The sequence below is a fragment of the Aythya ferina genome (assembly GCF_964211825.1).
Source record: "Aythya ferina genome assembly, chromosome: 5".
NCBI lineage: Eukaryota > Metazoa > Chordata > Aves > Anseriformes > Anatidae > Aythya > Aythya ferina.
The window spans coordinates 28,809,707-28,832,777 of record NC_140301.1 but is presented as its reverse complement, the minus strand read 5'-3'; the positions used below and the strand labels follow the sequence as shown (position 1 = coordinate 28,832,777).

At 40.4% G+C, this 23,071-nt stretch overlaps 1 protein-coding gene across 2 annotated transcripts; it reads right to left on the bottom strand.

Annotated features, from left to right (window-relative positions):
* Positions 1 to 1,809: 1,809 nt before the first annotated feature.
* Positions 1,810 to 22,915, bottom strand: SLC39A9 (solute carrier family 39 member 9). 2 transcript variants are annotated; one of them, XR_014693935.1, is made up of 8 exons: positions 22,745 to 22,908; positions 19,187 to 19,295; positions 14,916 to 15,107; positions 12,891 to 12,959; positions 11,705 to 11,790; positions 9,164 to 9,298; positions 8,361 to 8,876; positions 1,810 to 4,186 (listed from the first exon to the last, which is right to left on the bottom strand). XR_014693935.1 is itself a non-coding variant. In XM_084522219.1 (7 exons), the coding sequence occupies exons 1-7, from the start codon at positions 22,838 to 22,840 to the stop codon at positions 8,646 to 8,648; spliced, it is 918 nt and encodes a 305-aa protein (XP_084378345.1). In that variant the 5' UTR covers positions 22,841 to 22,915; the 3' UTR covers positions 5,693 to 8,645. The 2 variants fall into 2 exon arrangements, 1 of the variants encoding a protein (XP_084378345.1); XM_084522219.1 differs by lacking the exon at positions 1,810 to 4,186 and having other exon boundaries at positions 5,693 to 8,876; positions 22,745 to 22,915.
* Positions 22,916 to 23,071: the final 156 nt, after the last annotated feature.

Below are 23,071 nucleotides of genomic sequence, written 5' to 3'. Positions count from 1 at the left end.
TAATCAAATCATTAGCTGGGGATGTAAGTACCACTTGAGGAGGCTTACAGGAAGACAGAAAATAAGATGTCAATTTACTGTTTATTGAAGAGCGAAGGGGGTTGATAGCCAGCAGCTCGTCCAACAGCTTTGTGAATGGCAAGCATGCACAGCCTGGCTTTTTTGGGGGTAATTTGCTCAGGGATTGACACCAAAGTCCATGACTCTTTCTCTCACCATCTAAAAGGAGACTGCTTTGTTGTTGTTGTTGTTCGTTTGTTTTTGTTTTAATCCTACTGAAAGATCTCTCCTGGGAGAAGACTCATTCGCTCTGGTGTTTAGTAAATGAAATGTTTCTGCTAAGCAGACATTCCCAGGGCCTTTGGAATAACACATCAGAGCAGTAAGGTGCCTCTGAAAAAGCTCCTTCTAGAGGACAGCCCAGAGTCTTCTTGAAACATTCACGTGGCCTGTATGAACAGAAAATGCTTAGCACTGAACCAGTTAGAGAGCTTCCAACCCACACCTGGTTCAACATCAGTCAAAAAAACAAAAAGCTCCTGATTAAAGCATTGAACCCAGTAGCAGGGGTAGGAAGTTAGAGAGGAAACGTTTGAGGAGGTTACACAGCTCAGCAGCAATTGCTTGGTGAGATCTACAGGAGGCTTTCTATATAGGAAACATACAAGTCACGCTAAGGACTGCACACAGCATTCATACACATGCCACAGCAGTAGCATGGGCTACTGAAACACATGAATTTTAAAACTTCCATGCCCCTTGCAGCCTGTGTGCCCAGACACTCAGAGACCTCACAGACAGACCAGAGACAAGGCAGGTATGTGGGGCAGCTGTCCTGGGGACAGCATTTCAAAGGGGCAATTGCCTATTCTGTCCTGTTAATTTTGAGCACAGAAAAGCACTGTGTTTGTGATGTGGGCACTGAGGCAGGGCTCTGCACACCTGGGCTCAGTTCCCAGCCCTGGCAGGACGTCCCTGCCTCAAGCACATAACCTCATTTCTCTCACAGCCCCTCACATGCGACACCAGTACCAACACCCAGACCATCACAATCACACACACACCCGCAGTAGCTTGGATCCAGTGGTGCAGGGCTACTTTCTACGAGGTGTTTTTCAGCTGCAAGAAAATTAGAAATTGATTGCAGTCCCTTTACTTCCACCCACTTTGTACTGTCTGGTCCAAAAGACCATTAAAATCCACAGGCTCCAACACAAACTGTGATCATGTATCATAAGCAATTACTGCAGACACAGGACGGGCACACAGATACAGAAGCACTTTTCCCCTAATAATTTTACCCTGGATTTCAGATTACCTAAATGCTGTATATGGTTTGGTGTCAGTCATAATGCAGCTTACTTTTCATTAGCTCTACATGTTTTCTGATTGAGGCATTTTTCTTGATCCAAAATCCACTGTTATGGCTTGTTAATCTCCAGACATTTTAGACAAGAGAAAAATTGCCATGGTAAGAAGGGTGAACGCTCCGCAATGCTGCCTGGAGGGACATTTGGATGAGGTTTGCACATATCAGTAGAAAAATGGTTTAATTTGTAAGCTGGAACAATAGATGACAGCTCATCTTCTTGCTGCAGTGCTCATCCCTAATGAGTCTGATAAAAATGCTTATGAAAAAACATTTTTTTCCCCTCAATGATGGAGCACTCTACAGTCATCATCGGGATGCCTGCAACACCACGGTTCCTCCATATTTAAGCTTTCAGGGGTAAGTCTTGTAACAAACACCCCCTAAAACACTTCCTCTTTCCCCACAGCTTCACAAGGATGGACACCAGATCACTGCAGTTAAGTCTCCAAATAGCCAGAAAACATTTTTATTAAAATACATTAAAAGTATGCTAATATACTGCGTAATGTTTCAGCATTAAAACAGCTTTATTTGCAGAAAAAAAACAAGAGCCTATTTGATTAAGTGCTGGCTTCTCATCTGCCTGTACCGGGTACAACAGCAAAACTGCCATTTGTTTCAGTTCTCTCACTGACTTCACATTAATCATGTTCTCCTGTAATTACGGCAGCACAAAGAGATGACACCTTCCTAACCACAAGTCCTATGAGCTATCAGAAAAAAAACAACTCAGAAGACTGCTTGTTGCTCGAGTAAAAGAGCTAAACCGTTCCAACCCTTAAGGTTACAGGATCTTAGATAACCTTATAGATAGCAACCACAGGAGAAAGAAAAAATCATTATTTTTTTTCTGTTGAATTACTTCTAAATTACCTCCACCGAGGCTATTATTTAAAGGGATGCCTGAAGGTTCTTTGCTCTGGGAAAGAATACCTTCCCCGGTCCCTAATAACATAATTCCCCTTCCTCTGAAAGGCTATGCCTGATAGCCAACCCTGCTTACAGGGCAGCTGGAGGGCAAGAATATCAATAAAACAAGTCAAGCCAGCATCTTACCCATATTTCTAAAGGCTGACTATCACAAGAGAGCTATGCCTAGATGGACATATGTGAGAGCATCCCACAAAGAACCACCAAGAAGGAGAAGGAAGTGTAGCACCTCTCCTTGTGAGAGGGCCGGGACTGTTCAGGCTGGAGCAGAGGGAGCTCAGGGGGATCTCATCCATGTACATAAATAACTGAGAGTCCTGCATTACCTCTCCATGAGCTCCTTAAGGGGTTGCCTCGCTCCCTGCGTTGCTCTAAGCCATTAACATTTCCTGAATTGCCCCAGCTGATGGCTTCTGGTGTTTTTATCACCAGAGGTCAAATGACATTTTCAGACCACTTACTTGCTAAACCGCTCCTCCCGGGACCTATACACAGCTGTGAAACGCCTGTGCAGGTGTTTCCTTATGAACTGTCTCATGACCTGCAGCCAAATTCCTATTTGTTTCCTACTTAATTCAAAGATCCCAACTCTACTTCTCAGCCTTGCACTAAATCCTGGCAGTAGCTGTAGCACCCATCTTCCAGAAAGTCACAGCACACAACGCACAGCTGCCTGGATTTCTGCAAATCTTCTAAGAAAACCTGCAAACCCTAAAAATGTGCCCTAAAGTGTCCTGTAGCAAGAAAAAAAAAAAATCCTGCATGTTTTTGCTCGATCCATTTTCAAAGCTCTCCTCATATCCCCTGCCTACCCACCTCTTAAAAAAAAAATGAATTTGCAACAATTCTTTGAAACTCAAAATTATGTCAGAAACAAATAAAACCCTTCCAGAGAAATTCAGGAGCCTGAGAAGACAATTTTTTCTTCACAGCAGGAACAAAATCTGCTCTCAGTTAAAATGCCTACAACTACCGGGACTAAAGAGAAAGCTCACATAGCTGTGGTTTAACACTGCCTTTCGTTTCATTGTCTGGCAGGAAGCAGGTAGGCTGCCTTCAGGAAAAAATGTGACAATAGTGAAGACTGACAACAATACGGAAGAGCTGTGAACAGGTAAGCAGCAGGATCCCGTGGCAGACACATGGAAAGCTGAGCTATGAGAAGGAGCCCAAGGGGGGAGGAAAGACACAGCAGGGGCAAGATTTCACAACAGTTTTCCCCCATAACACAAAAACCAGGCTAGGGTTTTCTCCAAAGTAGGGGAACTCACATTTTTACCTACATATCTAAAGTTGACTAGTCACCCACATCAATACCAGAGGCTGCTCGGTTACAAAGTACCTCGCGCTGCATTCTTCTGGTGAATGTTGGCATTTGGGGTTGGGGGCTGAGATGACTTCATTCCAACCTGTGCTCTGTTTGCTTTAGACCTAGCACGTCCTCGTCAGCAATCTTGAGCCAGTCATCTCTTTCTCTTCACGACCCTCCAAAGACATCTCTGCCTTGTAAGCATCCCAGATTTTCCAGAGGGTGGCAGAGAGCTTCAGAGCAACGCCAGCTCCTCAGCACTCGGTGGGAGACAGAAGTTGTCAAACGCCCCTCTTAGGCAGAGCTGTCAAATCCCGTCTGTATTTATACCTCTAAAATCATTCATGCCATGTCCAAATCAACACGCTAGACTGCCTCCCAACGTGCAGTCAGCTTCATGCTTCAGGTTTCCAAGTGGTGCTCAGACATTACGAGGGGAAGCTGCAAGCACAATCATACAGAACTCAGACGTGCTGTCTGCAGTGCTTGCATCCCATTTGAGATTGTCATTCCTCTGTTCGAGCTGTCACAAAACCCCATGCAGTAAATGAAAAGCCAACTCTGAAGCTCTGCACCTAGTAAAAATTTAATATAATAAAACAAATTGAAAACTGCAACATTATTTTAACCATTCACAATTAAAGTGGAAAAATTATAAGGCAGCCATTCATGGAATGATTTTGTGTACAAATGGTTTGAAAAAAGACATTAAAATTACAGTTCCATACAAGGAGTCCGGTAAACAGCAATGACCACGCAGTGTTCTTCCCTGGAAAGCCAAGGCTGCTAAGAGATTTAATAAAAAGAAAACCAGAAATAAAAGTTTTGTTTTGTCGTCGTTTTTTTGTTTTGTTTTTGTTTTTTAAATTTGAGGTGAACAGGAATCTGAAACTCAAACTTTCCCACCACACCACAACTCCTCCTCCTCCCACCCCAAAAGAACACACTTCCTCCTCTTCCTCCCAAGCCCCACGCAAAGCAGCAGAGAACAGGACGAGAGCAGCAGCAGCATTTATTCCACAGCATCTCTGTTATTCTGCCAAGAGCTGGTACCGCACAGACACATCTGCTACTCTCAAAAGCTCCTTGAAGGCTCTGAATTTTTCCTGAATAAACAGACTTCCTGGGTCTCCTGGATGCCATTCTTTTACACAATCCACCTAGCGATGGTTCTCTGAAACCAGAAGTCAGCAGTGGGTTTTTGTGTTTAACATCTGAAATGACAGGGAATAATTATCAAAGCCTCCTGTCTCGGCGTGGCAGATCTACCTTCCTCACACAAGTTAAAGCCAGAGCAGCCTCTGCATCTGCCACCAGGTGCTGAAAACAAAAGATTTCCTTTTTTATTTATTTTTTTTTAAACACAAGGAACAATAGAAGAATTAGAGCAGTAGGGAAAGTACCTGAACACACTGGGATGAAGAGAATCACAGCTTTAGTCCAATCAATTAAGAAATCATTAACTGGGAAAAAAAAAAAAAAAAAAAAGAGTGATGAGAAGATTATAGGTTTCCTAGAGGGACTGACAGAAGAAAAAGGGGAAATGCCTGGCACTTGGTTAAAGTGCTGCCTGCTATTCCTACTGCCACCTACCTCACGGCAGAAACACAGGCAGAGATGGCCACTACAGGGAGAGTAAAGAGGAACTTGCTTGCAGCAAGGTCCCCTGAGGAACAGCAAATTGTACCAGATGGCCTTGACTACACGCAGTGCTTGGATTTATTGTGACAGATGGGGAGATAGGTAAGAACAGGGATATGATAAAATGCAGAGTAATTTAATGAGGTAAATAAAATATCTCTTCTATAAAATAATCCTCCACGTGGACCTAATGATTTGAAAAGGTTTGGTCATTTAAGATTTACATCCTTCCTATGACATACCCAGAATCTTCCTTAGTCATAGTTTCAGCTACATAATTGAAAATAACTGTTCAACACAGAGATAACAGAGGCAGCAAAAAGAAAACACTACTTCCAAATAGGTAAGAAAAACTTTCACAGAAGTCTTATATCACGTAATTGAGTGCCAAAATGAAAGCTGTGTTATCAGACTTTTTTTCACCGATTTCAAATTGTCGATTTTTAACTTTATATATCCCTTGCCTGCTGCTCTAACTTGGCCTCCATAGTTCATGAATGATTGAATTGAGTATTACCATTCCTGGTAGTTGCCCCATCAACACGAAACATGACCTAAGGGATGGGGGAAAACCAAAGACAACAAGGCTTCTCACCAGTGGCACCTGTTATGATTAACATGCCAGAGGTTACACCAGCAGTGAAGCAAACTCTCATCCATACAAAAAGGTACTACCCGCACCCCCCTAAACTGCTGCAACTGTTGTGTACAAAACAAGGCTGAAGAGGAACAGCATCAGGATAGCAGTGTAACTAGCGGAGTCAGGGATCATGTGCAAATGGCAGATGATAAAATGTGGCTTTACATAAAGAAAAAAAAAGAAGAGCATAGTACTTTCCTGCTGCCATTTGCCACTGGGACTCCAGTTCAAACGTTTTCCACATAAGGGCTGCTGGAGCAGTATTTGAGAAACTCAAGTTTCTCCCAGAACACTGCAAGTTAGAACAGGTTCCCTACATCCTGCGGCATGCCAGCATCACCCATCATGAATCAGCACTCACGTACATTCATCAGGCTTATTGAGGTTTGCTCTTTGGATCAGTTTTCAAGAAACAGAACTCATCCCTCCATATGAAAACTGTTTCAGGTCTAGTGGGAGAAGGACTCAGCTTGCATACTCAGGCAGATAGCCTCCAATTTAAAAACTGTTCTACAGAATTCAAGCACCTGTTGCTGCTCTAACTTATTTCCTGCTTTTGCTTTTTTACAGATCATGCAAACTCTTCAGCTCCTGGAAACAAAAGGAAGGGTTAAGCAAGGTAAAATAGTGACATCATGAAGGAAGAAGATAAAGAGAAATGAGGAAGAACACCGGGAGCTCTGGTGTAAATACCCCTGTATGTCATTCGCATGTGTCAGTAACCTGTTCACTGAACCTTTTAACAGATAACAACTAGTAAGTTACTTGTTGCATACATATGTTGTAAAAACAGTTTAAGGATGTGCAGCAGAGGATCTCATCTGCATCACTAATTTTGCAGTGACTGTTCAAAACGGGATTAACTTTTGAAGCTCTAATGCCAAAGATGATTGTTTAGGCCTGAAATTCTATCTGAAAATGGTATCTTGTGGGAGAAGATCGTTTCTAGTAATTTTTCAACGATACTTAAGTTCATCTAACATATTGTAAAATGCACAAATGCACAAGCACTCCTGGGGATCAATACTGGGTGCACTCCTGGGATACGCCTGCATTGTTACAAAGCCAACAGATGGAGCATCACTAGGCCAAGAGCCAGGCCATGCCCATTACCGGGCTATTAGACAAATAGGACGGTGACAAAAATGTATGGAAGTTAAAAGGCACAATGGCCTGTGTAGTATAAGCAATAAATGGCATGAAAAAAGACACGCTCATTCAAACTGAAACAATAAGCACTTCAGGAAAGATCTCAGGCTTTGAAAATCCATTTTAAAAAAAATTATTTGGCAATGTTAGCTTTAAAAACTGCAGAAAAAGTATAGCTCAAAAAGGGTACAGCATTAAAAAATTTCCCCTAAAGAAATAATTTTATGTTGAGTCTGTGCACATCAAGCATTCCTGACTTTTCAATGCACTACAGTTATTAAAGTGTAATATAATTTGCATAAGAGAAAAGGTGCCTGACAAGAAAATGCTGTGGCTTGGAAAGGGATGGATCTTGTATCACCCATCTGCAGTGAGAGGCGTCAGCAGTTGGCAATAAGTCTTCAAGTAGATTCACCGAATCTAATGATTATCAGTAAAAGGTGAAAGCAGGATTCCCAAAGGAAAAGCAAAATGTCTAACAGGTCCACTGGAAACCCACCAGGTTCTGCTTGCTTGCCTGTTCTTTTTTGTTTGTTTGTTTAGAACTGCGTTAGAAACACTTTGTACTCTATCTGTAACATAAATATTTATCTATAGATCTTGTTACATTAGCCTTAATACATTTTATTTGATGAGAAACACACACACCACTGATCTCAGTGGTTCAGACTCTTGAAAATGAGCTAGTAAAGTTCTCTGGTCCCTCAACAGCTGCTTCCATCAGAGTTTTACTCCTCAGAGCCCAGAACAGCTTGATTTCAAAGGACAACACGGATCTCTCTCAAGAGTAGCAGTAGTGTAATCACAGTTACAAATACCTAATTCCCGCTAACATTTTGGTGCCTATGCTTTACTTGGCAGAAGACCATCTCCCAGTAAATACTGCCTGTTTAAAACTCATTAACAATTGCATAAATAATCAGAACAATACTCTCCTTGCTTCTATCCCTTAAATAATGGAATACACTGCAAAATTCATTTCTGCACTTTTAACCAGCTGATTTCCTACTCTAATCCTACGCTTTCTCTACAGCATTTCATTCCTATCAATGACACCTGTCACAATAGCACTGTTGTCCAGAATTCTGAGTGCAGCCCGCTTTCACAATACAATTAATGACAAACATTACAAGAACCGTTCACGTTGCCAAGACAACATGGAACCGATGGGGGAGAGCCCCCTTCTTCATTAGTAAGAAGACTTCAACCTCTCAAAAGGCAGCCATCCTTTGTTTTTGCTCTCAGCTTTGAAAGCTGAACTGCAGGATACTTTGGTGATTGCAATTTCATGATGAGTCGCTATGTTCTTCCCCACTCACCTTTCTCAAACTCCAAATTCCGTCTTCCCTGAGAATAGGGCCAGAAGTAACAATTAAAATAGCAAATGTCTTCAGAAGAGTTACATAGAATTTATGTCCGGCTGCCAAAGTACATTTTGCTACACTAAAAATTTTCCCAGTATTCCTCATTTTGCAATCAAGGTTCCCTCTGAACTCCATAAAGTAGATGGGATGGATGATGGATAAGACAGACAGTGATAAAGGGAGCAGCCGACATTTACTGCTCATGTCAGATCAAGGAGGAGAACGGTGAAATTCGCGCTCTTAGTGATGGTGTCCAATGGACAAAACTAGAGGAATAAGGCATCCTAAGACTAGGGCTGCCACCTCCAGACGGCTGAGTCCTTTTCCTCCAGTTGATTCAGGTTTGTGGCTATGAGCAATTCCTCCTACTTCTGGGAGGACGTGAACTGTGGCAACGTAAAGAAAAGTCCCAGCAGAAAAAAGCATAGCAACTCCGGTGGCGTTGACTTCTGAAAGGGCTTCTTTGCTACTCTGAAATGGGAAAAAAACACAAAGAGCGAAAAATGAAGATGAGCAGAAGTTCTTCAACCAATAATGAAACAATTCTATAAAGGTCCAGACACAATAGGACTTCTATCAAATCTCCTTCTCTCACAGTGACAGTAGTTCAGTATGTTGCTTAATGTCTTCCACGTCACATGAGGATAGTGACATTATAAAGCTGATGGGGCAGAGAATTATGAACCTTGTATGATACTCCTTTCCCTGAACTCCACCACTAACCTATGTTTTGGGCAGGACAAACATCGCAGACCCACCTTGCTTAGCCCCAGGTATGTCACCATGGACATAACAGGTGCTGCCAATGCGAAGACCAGCAAGTGTTTTCTAATTCGATTCCGTTCCAGCCCAGCATGCATCAGGAAGGAAACCAGGCCAAAGGCAGCCGGTGCCTGCAAAAAAAATACTATTTACTGGTAATACAATTCATTCTAAAATTACCTAAAACACATGATAAAGATTAAGTTGAAATATGACTTACTTCACTGAAATGCACAGATTTTGAAGAAATTTGGGGAAGGCACTTACATGTTTCAGTTAACCCAGATAAACAAAATCCTATACAATGCTCTGCCTTAAGAACACTACCTAATAGAAAGCCATGTTCTGCCTATCATTCAAGTAAATTATATTTTGTATTTTCATCAGCCTACAAACTATTTTATTTATTTGTGTTGCAGTAAGACACAAAAAAATATTTAAAGGTCTCCAGAAAAAAAGACATGTGAACTGTGAGTTAAGAAAATCCTGTCCATCTCACCAAACTGCAGTCCTAGCCCTGTTTTATGACCCATCTTTTTGGGGGTAGCAACACATTTTAGAAGTTTATTCCATGAATTTCTTCGTTATAAACTCCAACTGCAGACTCTCAGATATGGATTGCTCTACTTCTATTGCCAATAATTTCTTTGCAAAAAGAAGGGATAGAAGCAAGAGTTTAGACTATTCTCATGCTGATTCTAGAGGAAGGTCTGCAGTTACAGATTCACAATGTTATTCTATTAGTGCAACACTGGGAAAGGTACCACAAGTAAAGATATTTGTGTAGTCATAAATGCTCAGATGTTCATTCTGACTTGAGTGGTTGCTATACTCCCTAAATTTCCATTAACTTATGTAATTTCTTTTTTTTTTCCATCCTGATATTATGCATTCTTAGATTTATTTTTTTTATAAAGTTGAAACAGAAAAAAATCTACATTTAAATGGAAAGGAAAAGGTTCCCAAAGAGAGATAGCAAATGAACAAAGACTGAAGAGCTCCTTTGGTTTGTTCATCATTCTGTTATACTTTTATTCCCACTGTGAAGCAAATACTTTTGTATTCCCCCCACTAACATCCAGTTTCTTATTCACAAGGTGTGGCTGTCCTGCTCATACAGTTTACTGTATTTTTACTCACACACAGACAGTACAATTCCACCTAGACAATACTATTCAAGACCAACTAATATGTATTAGCACTGGTTTTATGTGCAGTCTTTTTTTTTAAAAGAAATAAAAGAAAGAAAATGAGTGAGGGGAAAAAGTGAGAAAGATGACCATCAATCTGGATCAGAAGAAAAGAATCAAAAAATGACCAAAAAGAAACTCTTTAAATATCACATATTTCTTGATAATCTTTTGGGGAAAAGTTCTCTTTTAAAATTGTGCAACTGCAAAACTTAAGAAGCCAGTTAATTTGAACGTTACAAATAAAAGAGGAAAAATTATGTCTAGCATTAGCTGTGAAATAAGCTTCACAGCAACATGTGACATTGTTATCACCACCTTTGAAGAGGTTTACATGAAGAATGGTTTATTGCATGAACATTGAACAGAAGACGTACTAAACCTGAATTTCCAAACATTTTGGGCATATAATAATCCAAAATTGTGCTTGAATACACACATGACTAACTATTGTAATATATGTATGTATTGCCATAAGTTATGTGCATCAGCACACTTATATAGCCAATCTTTGAATAAACATTAAGGAAAAAAGATCTTCCCATCTTCACTGCTTGCCTGTTATCATTAAAAAAAAAGTTTCACAGTTTTTTCTTGCAGAAGCGTCATGATTGATGTTGAAGCTACTACAATAACACAGGTAATCAGAAGTTATTTTCTAGCACTCCATTATTATGTAGTTTCAAAAGACTAACCCCATACACTGTGAAACCCTTCATAACATGAATATCCTTCTCACTTTTTTGAGAATAGAGGCAAAAAAAAAAAACAGTGTAAAAAAAAAAAAAAAAAAAAAAAGCTGTGTAACAGCATAAAAATATTTTGTGTCCTTGAAAATACTAGCATATAATCCTGTGGTCCACCATCCACATCTTGCTTGAAAACATCTTTTATAACAACAAGAATCCTTAAAGAAAAAGACAGAAGAAAAAAAAAAGAAAAAGAAAAAGAAAAACCCATCCCTCCCCACCAAAAATACTATCTAAAAGAACACCAAAACACACCTTGTTTCAAAAAGTAATGTGAAGCTGCCATATTTCTTAATGAGCTGTTCTTCTATCCCTGCATTTGGGAGACTCCTCCCAACAACTACAGACAAATTAGGCAGTAAGAAGTCTGAATTTCTTCTCATTTGCACCTCATTCAGACTTACATCTATCACTTACTGTTCTGTCATACACATACCAGTGCTTTTTGGTCCTTGAAGTTGTACTGCCAACCTGTTCATTTCAATGGGATGACACACTTCCAGATCACACCATCAATCAAATTTAAGATCTTCAGTAATGCCTGTATGCTTTAACAGTTTTTAATGACTAAAGAACAGATTTTTGGTTGTTGACTTACCTTGTGCAACATAATTGCAACAAACACTATTAACTGGACACTAGTCTGAGAAGTAGAAGCTGCTGCTCCCAACGCAACACCATCGGCTGAAAGAGAAGTAAAAGTTCCTGGATTATTCCTCCATGTAAATTTCAGCTGCCCCCCATAATGGCTGGGATCACGAAACATTTGCGAAGTCCCATTACTCAAAATACTATTAAATAAACCAGCTCAGCATGTCATTCATTCCCCTTTGTTTCTTCAGGTAAAACAACTTGAGTATTTCAGACAACCCACAACAGGAGCTGTATCACTTTCCCCAAGCCCATAAAAATTATAAGGAGAACGTATACAGCATTGACAAAGTCTGACAAATTAGAATCAAATAACAACTTTACTAATTTTATTTTTCTGTGGTAGAAATGCTGTCTGTATACATTTTTTAAAGCTGCTTTAGATTCTTAACATTAAAAGAACTTTAATTACTATTCTTCAAATGAATGTTTAAATACATTATTTTAGTACCATTTAACAATTTTATCATCTAAATGAAATAGGAAATAGATACTGTATTAATCCGTACTATGTAGACACTTCATTTAGTGACATACCTTTTGATCAAAATTAAGACATTTACATGGTAACTGTCAGCAGAAGAGATTAAAAGGTATCATATTTACACTACAGATATATAATGAAGGATTACAACATGAACATGGGCTAACTGCAATACAAGTTTAATTTTTTCAATCCCTGTAAATCAACATAAATGTTTCAGTCAAACCTTTAAGCTCCTCCTTATCATTTCCTTTTTCCACATGATATTATTTTTTATTTTTAAAAACACATCTCTACTGACGAGAAACCCAAATGTATTTCATCCTACATATTAAATGAGTATGCACGTACTGAAATCCTGCAGCTACAGCAGCCAGCGAAGGACAGGCAGAAAGCGTCACACAATATTTTAGACTGGAAAAATAAAGAAGGGAAAACACAGCACTCAAAATTCTCTGAAACATTCTGAGTACTGGAGTATGTTTTCTTAGCCACTTTTGGTAAAAAGCCTTAGTTCTTTCCCCTCTTTTTTGCTTATAAAAAAAAAAACACCTTCTAAACTAAAATGCAAGCGTTTCTATTGCACCTAGGGACACGCCACAGAGCAACAGAAGCCCTCCTCAAGCTCTAACAAGAAGTCCCTCATTACCTGCAGCATGGACCACTAATCCCAGTGTTGTGGTGATCTTGGAGTTGCCCGATCTAGCAGCTTCTGGATCTGAAATGGTCATGAGGAAAGCAAACATAATGAGAACAAATAAACAAATTATGCTGGAAGAAAAATTATAAGTATAATTGCACATCACTTACCTGTGCTAAGCAGTTTAGGCAGCTGTATTCGAAACTATCAGCTCTTGAATTTCTGCATTAAATTTATTCTAAAACAGTTTGATACTTATCACCTTCAAATAACCCAAAATTCCATCAACAAATAACAGAATCATAGATTATTATTTGTAACTTACAGGATCACTGATACAGGCAATACTAGCTGTTTTTCTTAAGCTCCTGAAACTGAACCTGGAAGTTCTTTGCTATCAAGGGGAAGAAAATTTAGCTTTCAGATCCCAAACTCAAGTTACTCCAACGGTCAGGATGCTTCCCCCCACCCAGCCCAGTTTTCCTTCAGGTGACAATCTGTGACAGTCCCTGCTGCACTGATTCTCTGGGAATTCCCAGTAAGCAATAAATGCTACTTCTTGTGGGGGCAGCTGCAAAGATTTCAGTAATTTTCCTGACCCAGTGCTTTGACTGCAGCTGTTTGACAACTACTCTGAGGACATTTTCATGTCAGCTAATTATATAGCCCAGCACATACATCCACTGTGACTGCAACCAGCAGTTGCAGTGAAAGACAGTGAAAGTGATACGAGGAAGCTCCATTGTTTATCACAGTGATGCTTCTATATTTGCATAGGACTTACATTATTCAACTGTTTAATTCCAGAATAGTTAAACAGGAATTATTTAATTAGACTGCAAGCATGCTTACACAGCTATTTTAACAAGTCTGCACTGCTGCCAAAAGAGAAAAATACTGTTCCTTTCCTCCTGAAGTCTCATATCAAGGAAGTGAGCTGGCTAAAAAAATTAACGTACTCTCTTCCATTAGATTGGTCTTCCTTATGAGGGAGAGCCTACATGAGCAATTGCACCAGATGACTGGGATGGTATACTCGTGTCAAACAGGAGATCAGTCACAAAACACGTTTTCTCAAGTTCTTCAACTGCACTGATTGATCAGAACTAAAAGTCAAGGGGACAGTCACATTTAAGTTCGTACCTCTGTTCCAGCCTCCAGAATTTCTCTAGTTTAGAGAAAGACACAGCCACTGAACTTGCCTCATAATTGTCCCATCACACTGACCCCATACAAGCATTTGTGCAGCTGCACCATGAACTGCTAAGGATCCAAACAAAACATTTCCCCACCCCAGCTCCTTTTTTCTTGTCGTATGTGTTCCTTAATTTTGGAGGGACAAATTCTACTAACAGAAGAGACTACGTGGGGAAAAAATGAGCAGCCAGAGGCAATAAATACCTTTCTTGATGACAAAATACCTTTGGAGCATTTTAAGCTACAGTCTGGGCCTGAAGCTGCAGCAAGAAACAAGGGCAACTGGGGGCATTTTGAGAATCTTGCAGTAAGTTGAGAAATCTTTGGACTTCACAGGAAGTGAGGCTGTAGACTTAATACAGGAGCCCAGCCATGCAGTTACAGCAAAGGACCAGAGCTGAAATGTAGTTCTTTCTGCAGTCTTGTGATAATTTTTTTTTATTTTTTTATTTTTGCAAATTTTGCCTACACGTATGACAATTAAGTAGGAAAAATAATGATGGTAAGACTAACCTGAAGTTTTTGGGAAAGCCACAGAAAAACCCTATGGGTGATACTGTAAAACAGACAATAACTCCGGTGTCAAGTCACCCTCCACGCACACAATACACATGCCTGCAGTTATTTTACATTAATGAAGCAAGCTCTCAAATTATGCTGGATTCCAGGACAGATTTCCAGCACAAACATTTCACACAGACCCTGCTTTATGTTTGAACAGCACCTACTGAAATTCTGGATGTGACTGGTCAAATTAAATCCCAGCAGCATAGAAAAAAGTCGCACCTTGCTAATTAGAACTAATTAGCAAGAATAACCGAATGTTTCTCTACTTACCATCTGTAGAGTGCACATGAGAGCTGCCTATCTGGTCAACCAGGAGCATGAAGACAAAGCCAAGGACAAGGGAAACACCAATGTAGGCGTGCAACCTGGAATGGTCGTGGCCATACTCGTGTACAACTGGGATTTCTGCGACCTTCTCAGACTCCACCACGTGCTGCATCTCACTCACTGGGCGATGCTTCCCTGCGGCAGCCAAACAAACAGATTAGGAGACAGTGGGCTAAACGTGGCATTTGCTGTTGGCAGAAGGAAGGCCTAGACATAAAGAAATACACTACTTGAAAGGCACAAGCAAAGATCAGGAATAAGAAATTTTGAATCAAGTCCCCAGGTACTGCATAGTACCCAGAGAGAGGACAAGAGTCAATAGGAACAAACTGAAACACAGGAGGGTCCCTCTGAACACGAGGAAAAAAAAAAAAAAAAGACTTTGTTCATTGGAACTGTGAGCGAGCACCAACACAGGTTGCCCAGAGTTTGTAAGCCTTGCAGTTGCAACAGGAGATCTTCAAAAGCTGCCTGGACATGGTCCTGGGCATGCTGCTCCAGGTGGCCCCACTAGAGCAGGGGGTTGAAGCAGATGTCCTCCAGAGTCCCTTCCAAACCTCAGCCATTCTGTGATTAGCAGCAATTAGCAGCTACTCTAAGAGACATCTGGGCATCACTGGCAAGGTACAAACATGTCTCAACATTTCTCCTACTTGAGCAAATCTTTCAGCAAATAACTTGGGGAAGCAAGGACAGGATCACGCTGCCCACAAGCATTCAATCATGCCTTATGCATATACAGCAATACTTTTTTTTGTTTATTTTTAACTAAGGGGAAGATTTGGAGTTTATTGGTATTTCCAATCTCTTCCTCGGGTTCCTCTCTGCTGCATTTGCTCAATCCACACGATCCAGTTGTCACTCCTTATGTATTCATCACTTTTGCTACCCCTTTTAAATACTATATCAAGTTTAGAATGATCTCCTTGACCTTATCCACCAGTTGTACTCCCCACCTTTAAAAATCTTTTCTGAAAAAATGACTTGAAACAGTAACACAAACACCTAGGTTTCACTTCATAGTCCTTGCTATTACACAGGGCAGCAATGCTTTGATTACAATATCAAAGAGCACTGATTAAGCAAGTTTCCATCAGCAATTCTCACTTCCGTCAGAAATTTCCATCAGTTTCCATCAGAAATTCTGAAGTCTTCACTGTAAATAATGTTACTGATTTTAGTTTAATTTTAATCTCATTTAAGGGTAAAAGGACTAACAGGATTAGCATACAGCACTTAAGGAAGTAGAATATTAACTAGATTGTTTCACTGGTCTAACAGCAACCAATGTTTTCTCAGTATGAGAACAAGCATGGGCTTGGAAGGAATTATAGTTCAGCTCTGGAAAGCTTTCTGACTTCTGAAGAGCCAATTTGTTGTGCCTGAATCAAGGTAAGGATGTAATGAATCGAGACGTGAATAATCACTATACTTCAACACAAAATCTGTCTGCACTTTTAAGGTTTATTCTAGATATGCTGCTACCTAAAAAAAGTAGAATAATATCTCTCACCTTTTTGAAAAAAGAACAGCAAGAAACAAAATGGAGCACAGCACATCATGCCTTTTCTAACATCTGTGGTGTAAGTGACAAAAGCAAAACTGTCATTTTGGGCAGGTTTTTTGGTTGGCAGCTTCTGAAGTTTTAGACACTAACAGCAAAAACGTGACTGATTCAAGTCATCTTTATGCTGGAGTATTCACACGTTCTTGGATTTGCCTCAGTCGTACCACCCTCCTGCACAAGATGTTGGCACCATGCCATTACTACAGACAAAGAGCACTAGAATCTTTGAAAGATTTCACCAGCCTCTCTTTGCTGCACAAGATCAACCAATAAATCAATTTAGACCAAACAATATTGTTGCCATCTCTATAAAAAAAGATAGCATCGCTTCACATTATTTCAAGATTTAAGACGTCGTGGGTAATTCGCAGCAACCAAAGTCATGCAGTTTCACCAGTTAAAACAAAGGACCGCAGTCACCAAGGAATTTTATGTATTGGTAATACTTGGTTTCACTACGTACATACGTGCATAAATAGGTTTATGAGCAAATACTAATCTGATTCATGGCATGCTGTTTGCTCTCCTTGAAGCCTAAGAGGTCAAAAAATGAGCAGTTACTTATTCTGCAGCCTGAGGGAAGATACAGAAGGGTAAGTGACTTTTGTAACAATGGCAAACTCTTGTACTGATAACAGGAAACCAGAGCTAAATTACACTTGGAACTGGGCAAACACAGCCCACATACATACATGTGTGTGTGTACACCATATACAGCCTTAAGCCTCAGTGTTCCCTTCAGCACCTTTCCAGACTTAGTGACGTAAATGGGTACGTTGCAAGAGCTGTAATGAAAGCTGATATGTTCTAAGAATCTTACGCTTAACTTTGTATGTCCTACTTCTCTAAGAAAGGTATCACAAGTATTTTTGTAGTTAAATCCGTAATATCTGTGCATTTTGCCTCTCTGCAATAAAAAATGAATAAAATCTCATTTTCTCTTGCATCTACAAGAAATGAAAACAATGACTTAGGTTTTGATTAGCAAGTGTAATGTGTTGGACAAAATTAAACTACAAAGACGACCACAGAAGGGAGAATTCTCTGGAAAAGATCATTCTCTTAATGTCACTTACACGTTTCTTTACAGACAGAATCGCTTCACCCATAATACTGTGAGCTCGGAATTGAGCCTGAAGTCATTCACAGGAAAAAAAAATCTTTTTTAGTAGGTAAATACCTCTGACATTTCCCCTGATAATGTATTATAAAAATATAGATTAACAGCTCTAAACATCTGAATGTAGATATTAAATGTGAACTGTACACCGTATTTAGTGAAAAATATGCAAATATTCACAGTAATTGTATTTACTGCTATCCGTATCATTAGAAGAAAATTTATTCTACTTTGAATTAAAATGGAATGAAGAGCAAGCCCACAACTACAGCTCATTAGAGACATCCTACATTGGAGTGCACAAATTACAGTACAGTATAAAGGCATAATCAGAGGTTCTTTTACTTCTTGATAATGGATGATTTTATAGATTTGAAGTAAACAGAAGATAAGTGAAACACCATATAAATTTTGTGGAAACTAAAGCACAATAGATGAAAGCATACTCCTAAAAAGAAATGTAAAAGGTTGTTGAATTAAGAAAGATGCAGTAGCACACAAAAAACAGAGTATTGCAATTATCTCTCAATTACAGATTAGGACCAATGGTACATCGGACAATTGCTGATTTCTCTAGTCTCAACTTCATAGGCCTTACTCCTGTGACCGTTAAGTTGTTGCTGTTTACCACTGCATGTGTGATACCTCCCAGTGTGCTCAGATCAGAAAGTTGTCAGAAGGTAATGTGATAGCACATCACGCCAAGCTAAAGCAAGATTCAAAGGGCACTGCAAACAAAGGTAACAGGCCCCAACTATTCAAAATAAGGTCATAACCTCAATCTGAGGATTTTCCAAGACTTCTGGGTACAAGATGTATTTATACCACCCAAGATAGAAATGCCTCCTACTCTGTGAATTAGCCCCACGTAACCAAAATTTTCAGTCAGGTGCCTTAAGTTATCTTGGTTCCTACTTCAGACCATTTTAACTGGCTTGGAACAGCCCCCCAGCTTGCTGTGGGCAGGAACAGCAGCTGCCATCCAGTGTTCTGTCTGTACTTCAGTAAGTTCTTCAGTTTCAAAAGAGAAAACTATTACATGGCAAGTACACGTAGATCCAAAAAGCACTTCCAGCAATTGCTGAAATGAGAAGTGATCTACGTTACAAAATGCAACAGCAAATAGTCGATGAGTCCATTCTCACCCAAAGACATCCCTACACCTCATCAGAAGTTCCGGTGAAAGTTAAAGTTTAACTCTCCCCACAATAAGAAAAATTACACATGACCCAGCGTAATGTGTTATGGTTCCATTAGCAGTCTGTTAAGCTGGACCTGCAAGCAACGGGATCGCTTAGCAAGAATCACCCGATCCCCAGCCTGATCACACTCCTCTCCCAAACCACCAGAAACGTACAGTATCTTACCTATGGCAGTTCTGTGTTTGTATGCTGGCTTTGTGCCGTACTGTGAAAGCCCCTGCCAATCTTATGTTAAAAGCCCTACAAACAGGCCCCAGTAAATAATAAAGCTGTGGCCTAAGTTACCTTGAACAAGGCTATCTAGAGCCATAGTTTTGGTTCTTACCCTCCAAGATGTCTTCATAAAGTGCATGTACTCCTTCGGGCACAATGACAGCCAAGGCAGTTCCGCACAGCAGCCCGGCACCCAGAACGGTCACCAACTTTAATCTCTCCTGCAAGCAAGCACAAAACAAGCATCACCTTTAAGAATGAAAACCCTTAACCACTGTTAAGAAGGGAGAGTAAGGGAAACGGGGTAGGGACAAAGTGGAGTGGAGGAGAGAGAATGATCCACAAAACCTCTTGCTGATTCGTATTCAAGAGATCCAGTTGTATAGTCCTGTATTTCTAACAATTAACTTGCTGAAATGTGAACGCACCCAGTGTCCACTACAAACAGCTGAAATAGGCAATGAAAGTTGGAGACAGCCCATTAGACTGGCAACATCAGAGAAGTGAAGCGGTGCATACTTGACAACAGCCAGAATTGTTATAATTGACACTAATAGTTATTTGGGGCTAATTCACGCCCAAGACCTCAAATTGCAAAGCCTGCAGAGACAAAGGATCATGGAGAATACATTTGAAGTGCAGCATGTTCACAATTCTGTACTTTATCTCTGCTCTGGGTTTGTTATCAAATACCCATTAAACATCCTTCCCACTAGAAACCTACTTAAACTTGTAAGTTCCCTAAAACCTCTTGTAGGTACAGCACAACACAGGATAAATCACCCATTCCTGAAAACGTCAGACAAAATAACAAAGGAAAATATATAAATGAAGCAAATTGCCAAAAGACAGAAAAATGAGAGATACAAAAATATAAACGCCTCTACAGATGCAAATACGTTGGTCAAATAAGAGTACAAACCACAAAGTCAGCTATATTTAGATAACAGAAAAAGGCTAAGAAAAGCTTCAGGACTGCAGGAAGAATAAAAGGAAGATTTTAGAGCACAAAAGTCACCTACAAGTTTTGAGAGACACAACAAAGTTAACCTGTTACAAGACTGTTACATGAGATGAACTACATTTCAGTCTCTAAAACAACCCTTGCACAAAAGTCTGTCCTAAAACTGCCATATTTTAATGGCATTGTGTTTAATACAGTATCACTGAAGAAGAGCTTATTTAAAAAACAGTTGTGAATAAAAGATAATTAAAGAGAAATGTACTTTTGTGTATTTGAAAGATCTGATGATGTGTTCCATGTATTCAAAAAGGCATCAAATTAAGTTTTATTCAGTAAGTATAAACTTACTGAATTACAAACCACAGCCATCCCTCTTCCCCCCCCCCCACAAAGAGAGCTTTTAAAATACATGCCAGTTGGTTGGTTTTGCAAATTTGTAATTAAATCTTAACAAAAATTACATAAACTTAATGCTTTTAAAGTACAGTAAACAAAAATAGTTTAGTTTATACTCCAGAAAAAGTTTCAACATGCTTAAAAAAAAAATCACAAAGGGTAGGTAGACATTCGATACCATAAGTAACGGCTGTTTTCCTAGTTATATTCTAATTTTGGACCAAACAAAACATAAAAGCCAGAGATGCTCAACTTAACTGCAGTACTGTTTGACCAAATTCTGTTTCACCAACATAAGAACAGTTTGTAATATTTTTTGCTTCCCTGTGAACACAACATTGACAGGCTAGAGTCAAAGTCACGTGCTGAAAATGCAATTATATAGGCATCATCTGCTAGACTGCAAAATATGACAAATTGCAGAGGTCACTCCTGAACTAGGCTGTAACACAGTGCGTATAGTAACCGTGAAAATTAGGTCCTCCTAACAATCGGGTATCACCTATTTTGTGGCAAAACTATCACCTTCCACACACAAGAGGACTGCGTGCCGCCAAATAGCTACCAGAGCCCTGGAGACAAAGGTCTGTGCTCAAATATTGTGAAACCACTTGTAGCACAGACACGTCGTGCTACCTGCCCTCTTTATCTCGCCTACACAGGTGACGTTGGCATAGAAAAACAGCACAACCTCTCCACAACACAACCAGCTTTCTGAAAGGAAGCCAACTGGGACCATCAGGAAACAATCACAGCATCACTGGGGAAAACGTGAGTACTAATATGCAAAAGATGCCAAGTTTCCATCAACATGCATGGTACAGTTGCATGTATGACAATTGCACTTGATAAATCATTAAGCAGTGCCAATCTAGATGAAAAGATAATCTTCCACACCCACTGTTCCCAGAGTAGTTTTGCCAAAATATGATGTTTCAGAATGAAAACAAGATGATTTTTTACTGCAGCACTATAATCTCTTTTACACTGTGTGCATGCATTTGTGTGTGTGCATTTACCAAAAAACACCTCAAGTACTAATGCTTTATTACTAGTGCAAATACGGAGCGCGGCTTCAATTTGGACATCTGTGAATTTTAAAAATGCATTAAAATAATAAACACTAACAAATTACTATTTCAAGAGAAGTCTGCATTTCTTTTTCAATATGAAATACTTCAAAACAGTGAATACAGCGACCTAATAACTGCAACTTATCCTGACAGGGAAGTCATCTAGTTTAATTCAGGAAGCCAAACTATTTCAGTTCCAAAAAGTTCCCGGAAATCAACTATTTCAGTTCCACACCACTTGTGTGTCTCTTCTTAAGAACAGCACAGTAAATGCTGTTAAAAAATACATAGGGAAAACCTAAATTCCTCGAATCAGCAAGCTGTTCCACAGCTCAGTTATTTCTTGGTTTAAATGTTCATGACACTGAAACTCTTACTTGGACCTAGCAAAAAGTAAACAGTCCCATTCCAGTCAACACTGTGAGTCTTTGTTACCCAAGGAAAAGATTCGAACTACCTGAACAACTTGTTTTTATTTTGAGCATTTAGGCTGCAGCTTCAGAGAGCCTCAAGTACTGCTAGAGTGTGGTTTCTGGCCCACGGTTAGCCTCCTAGAGTACTTCATGTAAATCGGGATTAAACTGAAAACGTACAACTGCCTGCAGAAATAAAGCAGAGAGCTGTTCGTCTGAACCTTTTCATCACTGATGTTTAGTTATACCTGGCTTTATTGGAGCTTCATACTCTCAAGAATATTCAAGCGTAATTAAAAGAATAGAAATATGAAATCAAAACACAATTAGGTCCACAGTTAAACTCATCTGAAGAAATGTATTAATTAATAATTCTATTGTTCTCTATCATCTGGGTTTATTACGTACAGCATTAATTTGATTTGTACTTAACCATGATAAGTACCCAGGGGGAGGAGGCGTTTTTCTCTAGCATCACCTAGAAAGCTTTCTGCAGACCACGTAACGCACAGCCCAAAAACTCATTTCAGTTTAAAACTACTCATGTATCAGGGGCCTAAGCGGCTATTTTAAACAAAACGATTGTAACTGCTAATCAGACGCTTCCAGGACTGGTGTCTGCAGATAAAACGAGCGCAGAGACACAGCTCCGTTGCTAAACCAGCCGAGCAGACAGCTCCTTACAGCACCAAGCTTACGGCAAGCGTAAAACCGAACCGAGGCCATAACCTCGTCCGTACACGTCAAGGACCTGTCAGGGAGCGCCGAGCCCCGCTCCCCGCTGCGCGCCTCAGCCCGGCCCGGCCCCCCCGGGCCCCGCTCACCTCGGAGAAACTGACGGCCAGCGGGATGATGCCCGCCACATAGCAGGCCAGCAGCATGGCGAGGGACAGCAGGCAGATGGCAGGGAAGTCATCCATGGCGCCCGGCGGCGAGCTGCCCGCCTCAGCCCGGCTCCCCTCAGCCCACCCGGGTTCCCCTCAGCCTCCCCTCGCCCCCCTCAGCCCTCGCGGCCGCCCCGGGCCCCGCAGCGGCCCCGTCCCATGGCCGCCCCCTCGGCCGAGCGGCTCCGCGCCGCTTCCCCTTCCGGGCCTTCCCGGCTCCAAGATGGCGGCCGCCCGCCGCTGGGAGGCGGGAAAGCGCGGCTCCCT

Excerpts from the sequence above, each read along its gene's own strand:
- SLC39A9 (XM_084522219.1), bottom strand. The coding sequence starts at position 22,840 with ATGGATGACTTCCCTGCCATCTGCCTGCTGTCCCTCGCCATGCTGCTG. Across the intron at positions 12,960-14,915 it reads TCATGTGCACTCTACAGATG|ATCCAGAAGCTGCTAGATCG; the intron begins GTAAGTAGAGAA and ends TGACCATTTCAG. Across the intron at positions 8,877-9,163 it reads CATACCTGGGGCTAAGCAAG|AGTAGCAAAGAAGCCCTTTC; the intron begins GTGGGTCTGCGA and ends TTCCCATTTCAG.